Here is a 17,863-nt window from a genome sequence, read left to right as displayed (position 1 = left end):
ACGACACATATTTAGGAATTAATTTATTTCCAAGAATCTTTAATTTCTAAGCTGAAGTTTTACTGAGAGCGCTTGACTCTCTTGAGTTTGGTTGTTTTCTTGCTGATGTTTCATTCATTTCATCATCATGCTAGCACTGATGGTGTTACCTACTTTGGTTAATGAAATATCAGCAAGAAAACAGCCAAGCTCAGAGAATACTAAGAATTCCTCATTTCAGCCTTGAGCTACAAATATTCTCCTTCGTGAAGTTTTACTACACTCAAATTAAACAAACCAATCGACTGACGATAACTGAAAGTAACGTCATTTGCTCTTGAATTAGGAAGCATTCAGAATTGTCCGAACTAAATGTGAAAGTGATGGAAGCGTTGGAACTCTACAATAAACTAATGAATGAAACTCCTATGTATTCTGCATACTCAAAGATGCACTCAGCGGCACAGTATGCACCAACACCAACCAATGTCCCAGTGCAGGTCAGTGCCTTACTTCTTAGTTCTACTTTCTTGAAGGATTCCTTTCCCATATAATGGAGAACGGACCTCTGCATTAGGAAGACTGGAATTTCCATTATTTTTTTTAAAAAAAGTTCTACTGCAGAATGTGTCAGCGTATGCTTGAAATAGATGTAGATCTTACCTCTTCCTTAGGATCAATAAGGGTCAAACAGTATTATCATTGCAGTCTTTCCATGAACTTAGATCCAAAGGTTTGTTACTTGGAAGCAGCATTTCTCGTGATATTTGTCAGTTCTGCCTTCTCCAGAACCCTTCGAAACAGCCCTGATTAAAAAGAAGGTATTGCAAAAACCTTGTAGGTAGGAGGAATTTTGTGAGTCTCAGTTAGGATTAAATTAAACATGTCTGCATTAAAACTTTATGAGTAAGTGAAGAGAGTTGCTTTCTCCAGTATGACTCAGAGGTCATATGTAAGACTTGCTGGGATTAGTGGGCAAAATCTTGGGCACTATGCACGACTCCCTCCTCCCACCCCACCCCACCCCGAGAAGAGCTGCTTCATAGATGACACCTCCACATTCATAGATCAGCGGATACATTTTGAGTTGCTTGACGGACTTTCAGTGAGACTGTGATTGAGAGTTGTTGCTGCGTTGACTTAACATACCTCACAATTTGACATGCACCGCTACTCTGAACCTGCAGCCCCTTTTGGTTTACTGAGTTTGTCTTTTTCTTAAAGGAATTGCTGGGGGATGAGGTTTGAGGGAAGAAAAGTTAGAAGCGCAATTAAATGGAAAAGATACGGTTGCGTATTTGAGGTGGATTTTACATAATACAGTATGAAAAGAATAGTTACTATGGTAACTGCCACATCAAAGATAGTGCATTCATCTGTTATATTTTCCATGAGCTCTTTTGAAATGATTGACAGTATTTGGGGATGCGAGGGGAAATAATGAACATTAGATGAACGAATATTCCTCTTACTTCAAGGTAATATTGTGTTCGGTTGAAGACTACAGAACAATAAGGGGACATCTACATTTAAAGGAGCAAATATTTTAATAATATTATTTAACCTCTCCTTACACACCGTTGAATCCCGCAGCAATCATTTTCTGTAAAAATGCTTTCTATATTTCTTCAGTATTTTCTTCTTTCTAGATTTATTTGATCCCTTAAACGGTCTTAAGACTATGTTCAGAATAAAATCTCTTAAAGCAGAATATAACATTTAAAGCCACAGCTGTGATATAAATAACATGTTATTACAACCTTATAGACATAATAAAATACATGTCTATGTATTATTGATTGCTAATAAATCAAGAATTTATTTATTGAACACTCTGTTGTAAATTCTGGACTGATAAAAATATTTTTTGTGAAAATAGTCATATAATCTGTACCATATGAGATTCATTTAGGGTAAAAAATATGGTCACATTTTCTTCATAAAACGATAGGCCAAAATTTCCCTTTTTAGGACTACAGGATTTAGTACATTTTTAAATAAAGTACTAATGTACAGTGGGACAAAAAAGTATTTAGTCAGCCACCAATTGTGCATGTTCTCCCACTTAAAAAGATGAGAGAGGCCTGTAATTTTCATCATAGGTATACCTCAACTATGAGAGACAAAATGGGGGGAAAGAATCCAGAAAATCACACTAGGATTCCTAACGAATTTATTTGCAAATTATGGTGGAAAATAAATATTTGGTCAATAACAAAAGTTCATCTCAATACTTTGTTATATATCCTTTGTTGGCAATGACAGAGGTCAAACCTTTTCTGTAAGTCTTCACAAGGTTTGCACACACTGTTGCTGGTATTTTGGCCCATTCCTCCATGCAGATCTCCTCTAGAGCAGTGATGCTTTGGGGCTGTTGCTGGGCAACACGGACTTTCAACTCCCTCCAAAGGTTTTCTATGGGGTTGAGATCTGGAGACTGGCTAGGCCACTCCAGGACCTTGAAATGCTTCTTACGAAGCCACTCCTTCGCTGCCCGGGCGGTGTGTTTAGGATCATTGTCATGCTGAAAGACCCAGCCACATTTCATCTTCAATGCCCTTGCTGATGGAAGGAGGTTTTCACTCAAAATCTCACGATACATGGCCCCATTCATTATTTCCTTTACACGGATCAGTCGTCCTGGTCCCTTTGCAGAAAAACAGCCCCAAAGCATGATGTTTCCACCCCCATGCTTCACAGTAGGTATGGTGTTCTTTGGATGCAACTCAGCATTCTTTCTCCTCCAAACACGACGAGTTGAGTTTTTACCAAAAAGTTCTACTTTGGTTTCATCTGACCATATGACATACTCCCAATCCTGTTCTGGATCATCCAAATGCTCTCTAGCAAACTTCAGACGGGCCCGGACATGTACTGGCTTAAGCAGGGTGACAAGTCTGGCACTGCAGGATTTGAGTCCCTGGCGGCGTAGTGTGTTACTGATGGTAGCCTTTGTTACTTTGGTCCCAGCTCTGCAGGTCATTCACTAGGTCCCACCGTGTGGTTCTGGGATTTTTGCTCACCGTTCTTGTGATCATTTTGACCCCACGGGGTGAGATCTTGCGTGGAGCCCCAGAACGAGGGAGATTATCAGTGGTCTTGTATGTCTTCCATTTTCTAATAATTGCTCCCACAGTTGATTTCTTCACACCAAGCTGCTTACTTATTGCAAATTCAGTCTTCCCAGCATGGTGCAGGTCTACAATTTTGTTTCTGGTGTCATTCGACAGCTCTTTGGTCTTGGCCATAGAGTGTGACTGTTTGAGGTTGTGGACTGGTGTCTTTTATACTGATAACAAGTTCAACCAGGTGCCATTCATACAGGTAACGAGTGGAGGACAGAGGAGCCTCTTAAAGAAGAAGTTACAGGTCTGTGAGAGCCAGAAATCTTGCTTGTTTGTAGGTGACCAAATACTTATTTTACTGAGGAATGTACGAATTAATTCATTAGAAATCCTACAATGTGATTTCCTGGATTCTTTCCCCCATTTTGTCTCTCATAGTTGAGGTATACCTATGATGAAAATTACAGGCCTCTCTCATCTTTTTAAGTGGGAGAACTTGCACAATTGGTGGCTGACTAAATACTTTTTTGTCCCACTGTATGTAACACATTTATCTCATTCTAATATTTTGGAAAGCATGTATAATTTTCTTGCCATCTATGTTATTCTGGTAATCCTATGACACTGGTCTGAGAGACTAAAACTGTCCTATGCTTATTTTATAAGCTTTGTAGCTTTAATAATGTCCTGATGTAAGCTTATTACTTCAGTGTAGCAGAAATATAAAGCAAGCTGTGTGAAATCTGTTATAATGGACAATGGCATTTCTTCTTGGGCTGAAGTCATAGTTAATCTTATCTGGCATATTGAAGGTTGCATTAGAAATGGGCAGAGTTTGAGCAAGAAGAAACTAGCATCGCTTAATTTTCTCAACTGAGCTACCTTCTTCATTACTTGATTTCCAAAGTGGTATTGTGTGTGTGTGTGTGTGTATGCTGTAGCTAGATAAATCTGATAATCCCTTGATAAAGAGAGTGGCTACAGAAGAACTGCAACAAAGCTCCAGTTCTATTAAGTACGAATACAAAAGCTGTAGTGACTTTGAAATAGTGACAGCAGGATGCAGAGATCTGTTTGCAAATTGCTTCAGACCACATAACTCAGTGGAAATTAAGACAAGGTATGGGTCCTTTACAGTGCACCAACTGTGCCACCACCAACCCCCTCCTAGCATCTGTTCTGAGTAGCCTCCTGCAGATGATTCTTGCAAGCTTTGAAGGTTCATGGATTCATGCAGTGATAAAACTATTTCTCTTCTCACGTGTAAATGCTTTCCCCTCTTCCCATCTCTTCCATGTTCAGATGAGTTTGAGAGTCCTCATCTGTAGCAGATATGAAAGATTATTTTGGTGATAAAAAATTGGTTCCGTCCACGTGGTATTAGTGTAATATTTGGGTTCTTGTATTAATGACTACTGGAAGTGTTACTGTTCCTCCCTTTTTAGAAATATCCTTATGCCTGAGAAGGTCAATTCTGTTCTGTTTCTTTTGCAGTCATATCCCATCCATCCTCACAGTGGGAATTATGTGGTCCATGGTATGCCTCAAAGATACAATCCAGGAAGTGATCAGATTGGCCCACTGAGGTCTTTGCCTCCCAACGTGAATTCTTCAGTAACACCTCAGCCCGCTCCCACCTACATGAGGTAACCCATTAGCACGTTTTAGTTAATCAGCTTTATCCCCATCTCTCCATTACGCTTGTGGGGTTTGCTTAGGCCAGTGGTGGCGAACCTTATGGCACAAGTGCCAGAAGCGGCACTCGGAGCCCTCTCTGTGGGCACGAATGCCATTGTCCCAGCCCCGCCTCCCCCCACAGCCCCCTCCTCACCAGCAGCCCCCCCCCCCCGGGAGGAGAGTTACCCCGGGTGTGGCCCACATAGAGCAGCGCAGCTGGGAAGCTGATGGTGCTGCAGGGCTGCCTGGGCGATCTGCGGTGGGCCGTGGATGGCCCTGAGGGCGGGGGTGGGCAGGCGGAGCGGGGGCAGGGCAGTTTTTGGGCACTCAGTCTCTAAAAGGTTCGTCATCACTGGCTTAGGCTAATGTCTTTATTGTATTTCAGCCCTGGTTTAGATTCTGTGTCCGGTTCTACTTACATGAACCAGAATTCTTGCCTCCCGCCCGCTGGTCCTGTTTCTTATGCCCAGCCGATGGGCATGCCAGTGGATATGCTAGCCTACCAGAACACTGCATCCAGTTTGCCTCAAGGTCCGTGCTATCCAGCAGTTCCCGCTCATTCACTTCCACAGCAGCAAACAAATTATCATCAGCAACCTCTCCTGTGAAAATGCAGAGTCGGAACCTGGGAACCGTTTTAGATGTTGCTGACCCGTAATCTTTTAAATTGTCCTTCCATTGATTTAAAAGGATACTTTTGCTGAAGGGAACAGACAACTAAGCAATTTCAAAGTAAATGTTAATTCAGGCTTAACTGTTTTTCTGCATAGCTGTTTAAACTAGGTGATCTGCAGTTGTGTTTAAAAAAAAAGCTTTCAAATCCTGACTTCTGTAATATTCTGTGTCTCCTCGCTATTGATAAAAATGCCATTTCAATTTTTCCCTGGTAAGAGAAGCTTGAAAACAAAGCTGATATATGCAACTCTTCCTGTTAGTTCTTTCCAGACTTTGGGAACATTGTAATTGTTTTTTTAATGGAAGCCTTACATTTGAAGTTCTTTGTTTGAAACTTGGTTTAATCAGTTAGTTTGGATTTTGGTTTGCACCCTTTTGAGATCATAATCTTAACAAGATTGCCTTTTAAGTTATACAATAAAGTTGTTATGAACTTGAGAGGAAAACTTATACACACACACACACACACAGACACACACACACACACACAGAGAGAGAGAGAGAGAGAGAGAAGAGAGAGAGAGAGAGAGAGAGAGAGAGAAAGAGAGAGAAAGAGAAAGAGAGAGTATGTCAGAGAAATTAATGGATTTCATGGTTTCTGCCAGAATGGATTTCTCACTTGCTTTTCTCAAAAACTAGTTTTATTGCTGTGGGATAATATTCCCTATCTGAAGACAGAGAGTTTGAAGAGTGCATTCTTAACTTCATAAATTCCCTAACACAATGGACTTGATCAAACCTGAGTTAGTCTTTTCTCTCTGTTCTCATTCCCTGGCATTACTGAATATTTACCTATACGAAGGAGAAGCTGATAATTATGCTGTCCTTTAATCATAGCAAGGATTTATGTGCAGATTTTTTTTTAACCTTACCTGGTAAAATACCCATTGTGTAAGGGAGTGCAGAAAGGGATATGGCAATGTGTTTTTCTGTTGTTGAGAGCTCAAAAAGAGTGCCTGTCTGGGTTTTTTTAAAAAAGAAAAAATTTCTGTTCTGGATACTTGTTCATTTCTTGATGCTTGTGGATTTTATCAATAACAGGATTATTCTGAGGGAGGGAAGATAGATTTTGCATACACTATAGTTGGAAATGAGAATGGACCCATTATTAAAATGGAAATGTATAAGTCAGTGCAAGGGAAACATTGGCATTTTATACTATGCTCTCAAGAGTTGTTCTGCAGTATCTGATGCCCATTGCATCTATCATCAAATGAGCCCCACTTTTCACTTCAAATATTGGTGCTAAGTAAGCTATTTAGATTTCTCGTAATAGTGACCTGGACCACTATGTCTGTGAGAAGGTGGTTTCAGAAAAACAGCTGTTGTTAATCTGTTTCTATCAACAAGAACACTTGTGTTTTCCTTTTTTGGTGTTGGTTTTGTTTTAATCTTCTCAAAAATGTTTAATTTTAAAAGGCTGCTTTTTAAAATCCTTATTTAGAACCAAGTCAGGGTTTTCTCATTCAACGTTTTATAAACAAAATGAGGATTTTGAATAGTGCATTGCTCTTCCACGTTGATACATTAGATGGCCCATTTATATTGATCACCATCTTTGATACTACTTTAAGCGGTACCCAATATCTGACTGTGATGTTGAGTTGAAACAGTCTTTTTTCATTGCATTTTCTCCTTTATATATATATATATAATGTATAAATAATAAATGTGTGTATATATCCACTGGTCTGAGATTTTATACACAACTATATAGATATACTAATTCTCTTAAATCACTGGTTTTATAGGTAGCTGCGTTTGGCTTTATTGTTAATTGGTGTAATCTTAAAATGCATTTATGCAGGCTGTAAATATGTATAAATTCTGATGTTCAGTTGGTGTATTTAGTGTTTGGGTGTCAGTAGGGATCATGTTTCTTCCCTTTTCTAAACTAAAATATTTATTGTTAAGGCATGATTATTATGATGCTACCAAAGGAATTAACTACAGATTTCCATAGTTAGGGCCCAGACTTTCCTTTGCATCAGTGAATATTGTAGTCATTGATTTGAATGGAATTTCAACTATACTGCAGACGTGTACCTATTTTTATATTAAGAGTAAACAATACTTGCTTTGCTTGACATACATTAACTGAATAAATAGAAATTCTTTACAGCTCATAATGAGTGTTTTGTAATTTGTTTTGTGGGCGTTCAATTAAGGTTCAATTTATGTTTTGAAATAATTTGCTATCTTAAATTTGCACTTGAAAAGTTGCCCAAGATAATTGTTCAAGCTACATCACCATATGTTTCATTTTTTTCCCTACAGAGATTCATTCTTAAATAGACTTGTGATTCCAAAGGCTGTGGAGTCCAAATATTTTAATATTTGCATTTGCTTCCTGCCATCTCCCACCCCCTATTAAAGTTATAAGACTTTTAAATATCCCTTATTACTTTTGTGCTGACTTGGTTTTCCAGAAAATAAAAAGAGCCTAGAAATGTAATATTGGCAGTTAGAGGATAGCTGGGTCTTGCTGTTGTCATTTTTTCACCTGAAAATGCTTTCCTTTTCTATGTATTAGTGCTGCCCCATAACCAATTTAATGGGAACCAGTGATGGAATTACACACACACACACACACACACACTGCCAACTTTATACAAGCCTTTCATATCTATTGCTGATTAGATTGGGGACACACGCAGGATGGGTACAAAGAAGAAAGCAAAAGGAAACATAGAATTACATAGAATTATAGGGTTGGAAGGGACCTTGGAGATCTCCTAGTGCAGGGGTCAGCAACCTGAAACAGTGAAAGAGCCACTCGGAACCGGTTCCCTCACAAAAGGAAAAACTGGGAGCCGCAAAAAATGTGTGCACATGCGCACATGCGCAGAACAGGGTTTGACTGAAGAGTGGAGCCAAGGCGAGATATGCACCTACCCTGGGTGGGCGTGGCCAGCTCTACATCATTTACATCAAAGGTGCCAATGGGGGCCTGGGCAGGAGTGGGACAGATCTGAGGGTCTCTGGCAGAAGGAGATGGGATTGGGGCAAGTGCCAAGGCATGGTCCACCAGAGGAACCTCACTGTTCCTCTCAGGCCATTGGGGGGGCTGGACAGTGGCGTGGAGGTCAAATGCCTAGCCCAGCCCTCAAGCACCCACGGCACTAAGCCCAGCCCCACTTTCCCAAGGGGGTACCCAGCTGCATTTACCTCCTCCTCAAGGCTGCTGCTACTGTGCTTGCTCTCCTTAGCCAGGTTGCTCATGGTGGGTACGAGGGCAAAGTCAAGAGGGAGGCCCACTCCTTCTCCATATGAGGAGACCTGGCTTTGTAGCCAAAGCTTCCTTAGCAATAGGATCGGAGACCCCCCAGGATAGGCCAGAAGGAGGGGCAAGGGGATGGTGAAAGGGCAGCAGGGCAGGACTAAGGCAGGACTTCCCTCAGACCCTTCCTTCCTTCCTTCCTTCCTTCCTTCCTTCCTTCCTTCCTTCCTTCCTTCCTTCCTTCCTTCCTTCGTGGTGGGAAAATATTTGAGAGGAGGGAGGGAGAAAAACAGGCAAGAAACGCAGCTGGGGAAGTGTCATCCTTCGTGAGGAATGAAGAAATGCATCATCGCCTGGAAGTGGCCAGCACATGGCTCTCTCCTACTTCACATATCCGGCTTGGGCGCTGGGAGAGGGGATGCCATGAGCAGCATGAGAGTCGATGTTACCTGCACAGTGCTGCCCAGCCCCCAGCCTGCCCGGTTTTGGCAGGCAGTGGGGCACTTTCCTGACAGTGCCAAGAGGCTGAGCCGGCTGGCATGAATTTGAAGAGAAGCGCAACGCTGCCCAGCCCCTAGCCTGCCCAAAGTAGGGAGGGCCATGTGCTGGCCACTTCCAGGTGATGGTGCATTTCTTCATTCCTCACAAAGGGTGATACCTCCCCAGCATGCGCCCAGGGGGCAGTGCCGACGCAGCATGGGCCGGTCCCTCACTGTTTCCAGCTGGCCTTGTGGAGCTCAGACTGAATGTATTTCAGCATAGATGACCACCATGAAATTGTACATTGGCTGGCCTGGGCCGGGGCCAAGGCAGTGGGGGCCATTCCCTCACTGTTTCCAGGATGGCTTCGCGGGCCACATGAAACCACTTTGTGGGCTGCATCCGGCCCCCGGGCCTGGTGTTTGACATGTCTGATCTAGGACAAGTGGATAGCTAATCGTTTTTTGAAGCAATGGAGCACCTCCAACTCGGAGTCAAAACTATTCCATTGATAAATTGATGTTTCTCCTTAGTTCCAGGTTGGGTCTCTTTTTAGCGAGTGTCCACTCACTGCTTGTCCTGCCCTCTGTTGCTTTGGAGAATAAGTTGGTCCCCTCTGTGACTGCCCCTCAAGTACCAGAAGGCAACTATCATGGTACCCCTAGTCCTTCTCTTCCTTGGATTAGACGTCTGTAGTTCCCTTAACCGTTCCTCATATGATTTAGCCTCTGAGCCTCTTAACCTTTGTTGCTCTTCTTTGCACTTTTTCCAGGGTCTCGGCATCTTTTCTGTATTGTGGCAACCAAAACTGGATGCAGCATTCCAAGCTGGCCTCTCTAGCACCACATTTAGTAGGTTGTTGTTTTTTTGCAAAAGGTACTGTTTTATGTAATGCCTGAATATAACCCATAATTTCTCAAAAATGTGCCAAGATGTTGCACATAATCAGGAAGTGGTTTATTTGTTTGCTTTTGTAATAAACCTATGTAGAAAGCTTAACTCCTCGTGACACTGAATTAAATTCACTTTGAAATTGCATTTCAAGTGGTGGATGAAAAAGGAATTCTAGTACAGAGAGATGGGATCTGAAGATTTAATCTGTAGAAAAAACGCTATTATTGTGGTTCCATGTTCCAGATCAAATCTAACCATTTCTTTCCTGCAACAAATTACATTTTGAATATTTCTATACAATATTTTTCAAGCAAGCTCTGGTATTAACTATGTGCAATCCGTTACTTTGGTATATCTTATCTCTAAATAATTTGCACAGAGACTGATGAATTTCTTTAATTGTTTAACAAATTCTGTAGCAGTTATTTTTGTTTCATTGATCCCCAGTACTTTAAATTTGTTCATTTCTTGGAATAGAACCTGGCTCTTCAGGTCAGCCCCCTGTTTTGATGAGTCCAAGGAAACTGCCTTCTGCTGTTATTGCATTACATTGGGTAGTGGGGAGGGCCAGAGTGTTTTTTGTGGAAATCAAAATGGTGACTGCATAATTCGAAGTCTCAGGCCAACTGCATCCACAGCTGGCATCAGAAATGGACCCTTAGCACTCCAAGGGTAGCTGATGTTGATGCCAGCTGACCCTTTCATTCAGTTTAGTTTCACCACATACTTGGGTGTCTTTTTGCCATTGCAGGGGTTGTGAATAAAATTATGTGCTGAAAGCAAATATTGCCACAAGCCTACACACAGCATGATTTGAAACAGAGCAGTTATGTTTGCAGAAACAGTCATTACCTTTTCCGGCTAATTGCTTCTCCTGGAAAATTGTTTCTTTGAGTAGCCCCCAAATTCTGGAAAATACAGGATCTTGTGGTATGTGATGCTAGAGGTGATTGATAGTTAGTGGAAAGGCTCAAGAGATGTGCAAAATATTTTTAAAATGGAACAGTTGTGAATTTGAAAAGAGCTGTTTTGACCTCATTGGAAGTGTTCCAGTGCTCCTCCAAGCTTAAAATATCTTACTTTGCACATAAAACACTCAGTGGGGTTAAAAAAATTCTACTGAGGCCAGAACAGCCCATTGTAGAGTCGGGAACGTTTGCATTTCAAATATTTTGCAACCTCTAGATAACTCCACCTTCACAAGCAAGTTTCCTTCAGTTCTTTCAAACAATCACCTAGATATACGGTAATTCTCAAATTCCACATTTACAGCATACACAGTCTCAGTCCATATGTGTGGCAGTAGGCTCTCTATATATATTTGCATATACTAAGGAGATTTATCTAGGCTGCTCATGTATATGAGCCCACTGATCCAGAAAGGAACTATATAGTTCTTGCAATATAGCATGGCCCTCCACCTTTATAGATAATTGTAGTATTGGTTAATTGCAATGTATGGCAGTGAAAGTTGGACCATAAGAAAGGCTGAGCGCCAAAGAATTGAGGCCTTTGAACTATGGTGCTGGAGAAGACTCCTGCGAGTCCCTTGGACTGCAAGGCGATCAAACCGGTCAGTCCTAGAGGAGATCAATCCTGACTGCTCTTTAGAAGGCCAGATCCTGAAGCTAAAACTCAAATACTTTGGCCACCTAATGAGAAGGAAGGACTCACTGGAGAAAAGCCTAATGCTGGGAAAGATCGAGGGCAATAGAAGAAGGGGACGACAGAGAATGAGGTGGCTGGATGGAGTCACTGAAGCAGTAGGCGTGAGCTTAAATGGACTCCAGAAGATGGTAGAGGACAGAAAGGCCTGGAGGAATGTTGTCCATAGGGTCGCGATGGGTCGGACACGACTTCGCAGCTAACAACAACAAGTATTGGTTAAACTATATCAGATTGTTCAACCTGGGCAAGCTGTATATATATGTGGATATCAACTCCCAGTTTTATCAACAATGAGTACATTGGCTGGGAACTCTATTTCAGGGGTCCCCAACCTGTGGGCCACGGCTCGGTAGTGGGCTGTGGCTACTGGCCACTGGGCCGCAAGACAGGCTGGTCTCGCACACGCTTGCGCTAGTGTTGTGGCCGTGAGGTGTGAAAACAGGACACCATATCGCAGGGCTCAAAAACGGGACGCCACTGCACCGTGGGGTGCAAAAATGGGATGCCACCATGCCTCGGGCACGAAAACGGACTGCTGCCGCATTGTGGGGTGCAAAAATGACTGCCACACCTCAAGACGTGGAAATGGCACCGCGCCGCGCAAGAACGAGCAGGGTTAGTATCACGGGGTGCTAGCCCCGCCCTGTTTGTGTCGCTTGTGTGCTTGCGACCCCATGCGCGTGCATATGCACGCACATGTGTAAAATGCATCCCCCTCTCCCTCTGGTCTGCCAATCAAGAAAGGTTGGTGACCTTTGCTCTAGTTTATATCTGCATCTGAAGCCTGTCTGCTTGGAAAGGCTGGGTTACATACACAAGGATATTTGGGACAATAATGTATTTATATTGCTGATTATATTATATTACTGTGCCCCTCTGGATAAATGCAGTTGCAGCATATTTCTTTTGTTAATTTCACACTGACATTGTGGTGTTGAGACACCAAGTGCTGATACTGTACGTCTTTACTAAAAAAAAAATTAGGAAAGTGGGAGAAAGATGAGTCAAGGAAGCAAAAAGTTCAGAATATTAGCAGTCATTAAGACAAAAGATTACTCAGAACATAACACAAGCTAAGGATACCTTATGACCCAGTTAAGAGTGGGAAATAAAGGATTATGTAATTTGCCCTCCTTATAAGGCTTGGAAGCAAACTGTTCCTGTGAGTCATTCTTCCTCTGTAATTCACAAGATCCTATACTGTCAATTACTTATTTGCATTGACGGCATCACTTAAATCTTTGGGTGTTTTGGCATCTTTAACAGAAGAAAAGAGCCCCTAGTCCTATTGGGATTGCTGAATCTTCCAAATTATCTTGTACCACTTTGGAATGCTCAGATTCCGACAATCTGGCATCCTCTTAAGAAAGACGAAATGCAAGTAGATCAGAGAGGAGAATAAAAATTTATGATGTGTAAAGTTGGTTTGAAGTCAATAAAGGTTTTGAACAGTTATTTTTCATTCATTAATGTATCTGATTTCTAAATGGAATGAAACAAGGTCAGATAATAAAAACTGTTCATCTTTACGTAAGTAATTTCAATTTCAAAGGACTCCCTATACTTAATTAAAAAAAAAGCTGAGATACTTTTGGATGCTTGCTGTGTTGGTTATTTGTTTACCCTTCTGTTTTACACATGACTTTGTTTAATACTCCAGGGCTGATGGCAATCTATTGCTTTATTTCCAGAAAAAGGAAAATTCCTCTAAAAAATTACAATGTTCAAAATTATTAGCAATTCATGGCTGCTTTCATAACCAAAATAGTTCATATAATAGATAAGAGTACCGGTATTATGTTTAACTGGCACATTGCTCGTGACAGAATTTCTTTACTCTTTTGACCTCTTGTTTGATTGTTTGATCATTCTTTTATCAGCTTCTCCCCTGACACCCAATGTAGTCTCATCTGTTAAGTTTTCAGAATTATCCTGCTGATGGATTATTGCCCAACCGCTTCGTACCGTTTCTTTTCAATATACTGTAGTTTGAAAAAGAACAATAACAAAAGAGGAAAAAGTACGCAGTGTGTGGCTTCTAGATTGCTTTCCTACAACTTTGTCAGCAATGGCCCTAGGAAGCATTTGTTGCATCTCTTTGTGTTAGCATGTTTCTGCCATCCCCTTGTGTTTACTAGGAAGCATAGGGAGGCTGTGTACACACTCTGGATTGAAGAAAATGGGACTTAGAATGGAACAGTCAGCAATATTGTGAACTGCTACCCAACTGCCTCTCCCACTGGGGAGATTTTCTGAAAATATCCACTAATTTCACCCAGCCTGGTTTTGAATAGGTTTTCTTTTGCCAGCAATTCCCACCTTGGTAAATTTGTCCGGTTCTATTCTGGGGAAGTTATGCTGACAAACACTGAGCCAGTGGTGTCCATGATGGGGGGGGGGCAGGAAGGGAGGCACATTAGAAAATAAGCATTTCATGAAGTTTCAGTCCTTTTGAACTGCACCATGAGGTTGCATATGTGGTTCAAAGGGACAAAATGTGTGACACTGCATCATAATGTGTGTTTTGTTCCTTTGACCCAGTTGTCAGATTCCATGGATGCCTAACCTGAGATTCTTTGCATATTATTTCCATATTGTAGAAAGTGCAAAATGACATTAGATGTAGATATTTGCTGAAACTATCTCAAGTATTAAGCTTACTTTTATCATTTGAGGTTTAAGTGTAGGGATGAGCAGGCTGAAGCTGAGGGTGGGGTTAAACACATCATTAGTTTGTAATCACTGCACAGTGACAAGAAGCCCAAGTCCAGTTCTCTCTCCCCGTGAATTCCATTGACCCTTATCTAGCACCAATTTGCCTTGACCATTAGTAAACCAGAATCTTGTGGATAGCATGAAATAAACTTTTATTGCTTGGAACTCAACTCCTATTCCCTGGTACTTGTGCCTAACATTAAGTTCCCTTAGGAACATTTAGTTTAACCCATTAGTCAAAGTTGGTTAACAGATAGCCAGGAGAACTAAGACAGAATTGGTATAATAAGATTTGGATGTTTTATTCCTATACTGTACACATTTAGCTACCACAGGCGGAAACAACAATATTTTAAAAATTATTTTCAAGGCAGCCTTGTGTAGATCGCATTACTATAATTATGGACATTTCTAAAATCAGTTCTGCAACTAACATTTATGGAAGCAATTCTAGCAAAGATGAAGAATTCGCCTTTATATCAAATGCAACCTTCAACAGAATGTTGTACTGTGGTTAGCTCTTGATTCCCATCTGCTTCTTATTTTATTGCTTTCCACCATCGAAATGTCAATATTCCATGCCCGCTGAATATAATCAGCCTTTGTTGGACTATTTTTATTCTGTTCTGCCTTCTTTCGTCTTTAAGTTCCACCACCTCCAAAGATTTTTTGTGTACTTGGGGAACCTCCAAGTTTTCCTTTTAGGCACCAATAGCGCTGCTATGACTACGGAAGCTTATGCATTCACACAATTAGTATATATATGGCAACTTGGAAAAAACAAGTCAATTCAATGCAGTTTACTTCCATTTGAATATCCCAGAAGGTAAGTAAGCAGGAGACATTCCGTGTCTCATGCCTGAGGGAGGATTTGAATGTGATGCTACAGTATGATAAACATATGGATTCCCATAATCTTGATATATATTTAATAGGAGTTTAGATGTATCTTAGCCTCTATGTTACAGCATCTAAAGAAAAAAAAATCAAACCCCAAACTCCAAGCTGATCTTACCACATTTGTGGTGTCTCCTAACAGGCCTTTTGTGTTCTACTGTTGCTATGCAACCTATTACTGGGATAATATTCAAGTTGTCCCTTTTGTGGTGAACTTTATTCACCAGCTGTCCATTTATCAGCAGCAGCTGTATATGTGTGTTTATAGGATTTCTCCTTTAGCCTAGACAGTCTAAGGATTGCTGGGCACTTCTTCCTTGAACTACGACTTAAATCTTAAGTTAGTAAAATATTTCATGCCTCCTTATTCTCCACGGCTGTGGGCAATAGAAAACAAAAATGCTGACTAACAAAATGTTATAATGTCCTGCTTTTCAATGCATCATTTGTAGTGTAGACATACATTGACCTATATCAGAAACTTGGAATAAGATGTAGTTTTTGGTGAATTAAAAAAATGACAGTTTTTAGAAAACGTATGGATCTGTAATTAAATGAGAAGAAAAATCACTTTTAGAATTTAGCTATTTTTACCTCACTAAAATTAAGGTTATTGTATAATCCATTCAGCTAGTTAGTGTGCAGGCAGCATAGTTTTAGTAGTTTTTTGCTTAAAAGGTAAAGCAGAAGAATTCATGTTAAGCTCAGTCATAGAAAAAAGAAGAATCTGCCTTTAGGGTTATTTGCCCCTGTGTGAGATACAGGCAATGGGAGGTAATTCTAGGATTGGATGAGGTATTTTTTTCAAGATACGAAGTCCTTTAAAAGTATTACTTTATTTATGCAATTAGACAGTTCTTAAAATGCTCTTAGATTCAGACTGGAATAATCTAATCTTCATTTATTAACAAGGTTTTAATTTTCTATTAATCAATCAAAAACTTCATCTCAGTGAATTATAACATATTAATTAATATCTTCTACCTAAGAATATAACTAGTAAATAACATTGGACTTTTGGGGAGAACTCGGATCAAAAATTGTCTAGGATTGTGAGCTAAATAGGATTATGGTGGATTAAAGACTATCAAGAAATTCCATAGGGGAAGGCTTGACAGGGATTTTTTTTAAAAAAAATATCTTGGAAAAAGGCAATGGCAAACCACTTCAGCCAGTCCTATTGTATTTATGAACAGTCTGTAGGAAATTGTTCCAAGTACAGGTATCTTATATTTTATGCAAATCTGATATTATGAGGTTGGGCATTTTCATCCAAGAATTTTATGTGAAAAAGAAAACAGCTCCTTTGCAGTTTGTGCCAACAGGATCAATTTATACCAGTGGTTTGCAAACACGCCAAATTTTTCCTGACGAACCACTTGACCATTTTCCTGCCAAGTCTTTTCTGCCCTCATTCACATATTATGTTGTGTAGTTGCTTTATTGTGCATCTTGTCTCCTATTTACTTCCATACCTATGTTACCATGGGATCAAAACAGCATCGATATCTTGTCCAAACCCTTTACCCAAAGGGAAGAAAAAACCTTTTCTAATAGTAGAAATAATTTTATATATTATATTGCACCAAAGCTGATGAAGGTTCCTCAGCTCTAGGATAAGCTTTTAACTTGGGGAGTTTATTGTATGCAACATGACAAAGAGTGCTAACAAAATTCATAGTGCCATGCTGCATTCTGACTGCTTGTCTTCTATTAGTAACTATCTATTTTAAAATCCAGCTGAGGAAAAAATGGAGAAAATGTTTTTACATACATGGAATATGAATCAAGGAAGGAAATATGTTTGAATATCATCAGGCTTCAGAATAATGCTCTCAACATTTATGAGCATATTGGCCAATGCATTTGGGCGACAAAGTTTGTATGTCTGTACCTTGAGCCATTCTTGACTCCTTGCAAGTTTTCTTGGTAAGTTTGCCCTTGCCTCCTTCCTAGGGCTGAGAGAGAGTGACAGACCCAGGATCACCCAGCTGGCTTTGTGTCTAAGGCAGGATTAGAACTCCCCATCTTCCAGCTTCTAGCCTGTTGCCTTAACTGCTATACCAAACTGGCTCTAAAATCATACCATGCAATCCCTTTTTCTCCCTTCGCTTTAGAGCCTTGTTCTATGCAATTTGCTGTAAGGGTGGCTTTCAAGGAACTTAAAACTAGCAGAAAGTGAGGGAAGCCTGAACATCAGTACAGGTTTGCAATTAACTAGGACAATTCACTTTCACTCAGAAAGAATGGGGGAAAATTGTCATCAGACACTGAAGCGAGTGTTTTATTTTTCTAAACAGGGACTGCTGAGAAAATAGGGCCATCTACCGTGTGTGTGTGTATGTGCGTGTGCCCAAGAAGTCAGAATGGCATCTTAAATCATGCAATTGAAGCAGCTATTATCTTGAGTTCTTTTTTAATAAGTTGGAAGAGACCTTGGAGGTCATCTAGTCCAACCCCCTGCTCAGGCAGGAAACCCTATACCATTTCAGACAAATGGCTGGCCAGTCTCTTCTTAAAAACTTCCAGTGTTGGAGCATTCACTGTTTCTGGAGGCAGGTTGTTCCACTGGTTAGTTGTTCTAATTGTCAGG

The 17,863-nt window shown here is 40.6% G+C and overlaps 1 protein-coding gene across 2 annotated transcripts in view; it reads left to right on the top strand.

Moving 5' to 3' along the window:
- Window positions 1-7,519, top strand: part of STAM2 (signal transducing adaptor molecule 2) — a 33,130-nt gene extending 25,611 nt beyond the window's left edge. For both annotated transcript variants that reach the window (XM_081313079.1, XM_081313078.1), the window contains exons 12-14: window positions 326-479; window positions 4,539-4,690; window positions 5,107-7,519. In XM_081313079.1, coding sequence (XP_081169205.1) covers window positions 326-479; window positions 4,539-4,690; window positions 5,107-5,329 — 529 coding nt within the window. In that variant the 3' untranslated portion in view covers window positions 5,330-7,519. The remainder of the gene's footprint in view (window positions 1-325; window positions 480-4,538; window positions 4,691-5,106) is intronic.
- Window positions 7,520-17,863: the final 10,344 nt, after the last annotated feature.

Source organism: Vipera berus (assembly GCF_964194415.1).
Source record: "Vipera berus genome assembly, chromosome: 1".
Classification (NCBI taxonomy): domain Eukaryota; kingdom Metazoa; phylum Chordata; class Lepidosauria; order Squamata; family Viperidae; genus Vipera; species Vipera berus.
The sequence above is the reverse complement of the archived record's forward strand: the minus strand, read 5'-3'. Positions and strand labels throughout refer to the sequence as shown.